The sequence below is a fragment of the Austrofundulus limnaeus genome, unplaced genomic scaffold (genome assembly GCF_001266775.1).
Source record: "Austrofundulus limnaeus strain Quisiro unplaced genomic scaffold, Austrofundulus_limnaeus-1.0 Scaffold88, whole genome shotgun sequence".
Lineage (NCBI taxonomy): Eukaryota > Metazoa > Chordata > Actinopteri > Cyprinodontiformes > Rivulidae > Austrofundulus > Austrofundulus limnaeus.
In genome coordinates, this window is record NW_013952490.1 from 46,874 (window position 1) to 50,056 (window position 3,183).

Here is a 3,183-nt window from a genome sequence, read left to right on the forward strand (position 1 = left end):
TGTGTGATTTTATTGTGTTTTTGTATTCAGTTTTTATTTTATGTGTTCAGCACTTTGTTTCAGCAGTGGCTGATATTATAGCGCTTTATAAATAAAGTTTGATTGATTGATTGATTGATTGATTGATTAAACGGCTACGTCGATTTTCTGCACAGTGTCTGCTAGTTTAGCAATGGCAGTGGAGGAAGTGAATGAAGCCAGTCCGTGTTGATAAGGCTTCCAAATTAAATTAAATTTGTCTGACAAAGCCAGCAGCATCATTTACAGTCGTCTCGTTTGGCTCGGTACTTCTCTCCTCTCAGTAGGGTTGTTTACAGCACACGTAATTTTCGGTTAGTTTCTTAGCTTAGCTTCCTTCACAGTGGAGCTGGCGCACACATACTGTACATGACATGTGTGACGGCCAACCGAGCCAATCGTTTTAAACTTCAACAGAGGCCACGCCTCTAGCAAGTAAGTGCTTCTCTATAGCCGAGAGTCCAGACCCTCTGTACGAAGCCAAGTGAAGAACAAGGGGCTGGCTTTAACCAAGCTAATTACAACGCTATGCTGAACCAAATGTAACGAGTAACTAAAAGCATCCTAGAAATGTAATGGAGTAAAAAGTCAAATATTTGTCGTTAAAATGTAGTGGAGAGAAAGTCATAAGTACCCCAAAAAATAATTACTCAGGTAATGTAAAGATACACAAAAAATGTACTTAAGTACAGTTCTCAAGTAAATGCACTCCACTACTGTCCACCACTGCTAATGATACACTGCTGTTCAAATGTGTTCAAATAAAGTGCAACTTTGAACCTTGTTGGTTTTGTCTACATTGAAGTCGTCCTCCCTGGTCATAGCAGGATCAAATGGAGTTGCCCACTTGCCTGTTTGAGAGTGATTAGAAGAAAAAAGACTTTTAGAAGTTACCCCATTGTAAAAATAATTTAAGAAACTAACCTACTACTACCTTTATAGTAAATGTAGCTGAGGAGATACATGACTGTGCCTGGATCCAGGCCTTCGACTAGCTTCTCGATCATGCCATTGGTCTTATCTGAAACATACTTATTGATGGTGTTGGCGCTGTCTGTGGTTTTACTGAAGTCAACATTGAAGCCCTCAGACAAATACGACTGCTTCAAGACATCCAGAAACTCAGGCTGGGGCTTGAACAGGTGGTCTACAAACACAGCAGTTCCTGTGTTGACGTCCTCATGAGACATTGTGTTTGAAAGGAGATCATGAAAAGCCTGGTCTACATCTGTTTGGGTCATTTGGGAGCTGTTGAAACCCAGACCACTGAAAAGCTGTTGGTGGGTCTCTCCACGTGCCCCGACAGACAAAGCAGCCAAGGCAACAGACACAATGAAAGGGGAGAAGAAGATGTTTTTCCCCTGGGATTCAGAGAGACCTGCTAACTTCGAGTAGAGTTGGAAGGAAAACTCTTTGTTGGCTGAAGTCACTAGGATTCTGTTGTTGTTGCTGTCCATGGTGGTATCTTGTGCTTCCCTGCCATGGCCTACATGGTGGTCACCTCTCCCCACGCAGACCACTACTGAGAAGATCCACAGAAACACGGCTGCACGCATCCTGGTTGTCTGAGACAAAGGTTCAAACATGCAGTGTTTAGTGACATTACACAATGTTTGCCAATGCAGTACTAATGTAGATCATACATTTAGCTTTGTAGATGCTATTTATTTATTTGTGACTCAACAGCTGATGTAAAAACTTAACCTACAGTTTGTGTGTTTAGACAACCCGGATCTCCAAACCTGCTGTGGTTTGACAGATTTAAATATCTGATCAAATCTTTCTCACACGAAATTTTTATGGAATAAATCAGATAGAAACATTTACATTAATTATTTTTCAAACCCAAAAGTTTTAAATCAACTGTTATTATAGCAATGATGTTATTGTACTACACAAAATAGAATGTGTAAAGCTGACCTTTTATTTTACGTGTTCAATTAACATGAATCTGGAGGCAAAAYATTTAGACATGTACTTGGAAAAATAAGAGTTAATGGTTTTAAGTGATTTCCGTTTTGTGCTTACCTTCTTCAGGTCGTAGTTTATTTTCTGCCACAGACAGGAGAGCTCAGATTGAACACACACACAGAGAGAGAGACTGTTTATATAAATGATCAACTGAACTTTGACTTTGTTTGTTCTCTTCTTTAACTTCTTGTTTGTTCTGCCTTTGCTCTGTGGAATGATCAGCTGCTGACTAATCAAACTGAGATGGCAACAGTATGCAGTCGGGTTGGGTAATATTGTCAAAAAATTAATCATGATTAAATGTGGTATTTAGCCGATAATGATTAAGTTGACGATTAATGTCCTGGAGTCCCTGTACATCCTTATGTCCTCGTCACATGACCATTGGTGAACAGTAGTGGAGTACATTTACTTGAGAACTGTACTTAAGTACATTTTTGAGTATCTTTACATTACTTGAGTAATAACGTTTTGGGGTACTTATGACTTTCACTCCACTCCATTTCAAAGATAAATATTGTGCTTTCTACTCTACATTTCTAGGAAACTTGTGGTTACTTGTTACTTTTAGTTCAGCGTAGTTTTGTTATCCACAGTTCCTGTTTTTCTTTCTTGAAATGCAATTGGCCACGTTATGTTCCTCACAAGGGCAACCAATCACAGTTGTAGCTCACACCTGGGATAGATTTGGGATTACAACATGTTCATTAACAGTCCCGAGCTGAGCTCCTACCTTCATTTCTGTGGCGTTACACTTGTGCCATCAGCTTGCGTGCGCAGTAACACTGATTTGAGAGCAGATATCAATATGAACAAACAATAATTTGAACCGTGTGCATTCAAATAACACACTCTCATGCAGCTCACTCCCTGCTTGCTCAACTCTCTTCCTGCTTGTGCTCGACTCCTTCCTCCCTCCTCTCAACTTTGCGTCTGATCGAGCGGTTCCCTCCCCCTCCTCTCAGCTTCCCCTCCGCTCGCTCACAGCTGTCTCTGCGCTCGCAACTCAAACGTTAAAAGTAAATGAACCACAACACCAGCCAATCACAGACAGGCTTTTTTCATCCAATCAAAGCACTTATTGCAAATCTACTAAGCCAAGAGACGAAAATGACAAAATCTTAGATGCAAGGCCCATTAAATCAGCAAAAGATAATAATAAGATATATTTTATGTATTTTGTAGCCCAGAATA

At 40.2% G+C, this 3,183-nt stretch overlaps 1 protein-coding gene across 1 annotated transcript in view; it reads right to left on the minus strand.

Moving 5' to 3' along the window:
- Positions 1-2,103, minus strand: part of LOC106520097 (serine protease inhibitor A3M) — a 14,112-nt gene extending 12,009 nt beyond the window's left edge. The window contains exons 1-3 of the mRNA XM_014012029.1: positions 2,047-2,103; positions 953-1,583; positions 799-869 (exon numbers count right to left, since the gene is read on the minus strand). Coding sequence (XP_013867483.1) covers positions 799-869; positions 953-1,574 — 693 coding nt within the window. The 5' untranslated portion in view covers positions 1,575-1,583; positions 2,047-2,103. The remainder of the gene's footprint in view (positions 1-798; positions 870-952; positions 1,584-2,046) is intronic.
- Between the last annotated feature and the right edge of the window lie 1,080 nt (positions 2,104-3,183).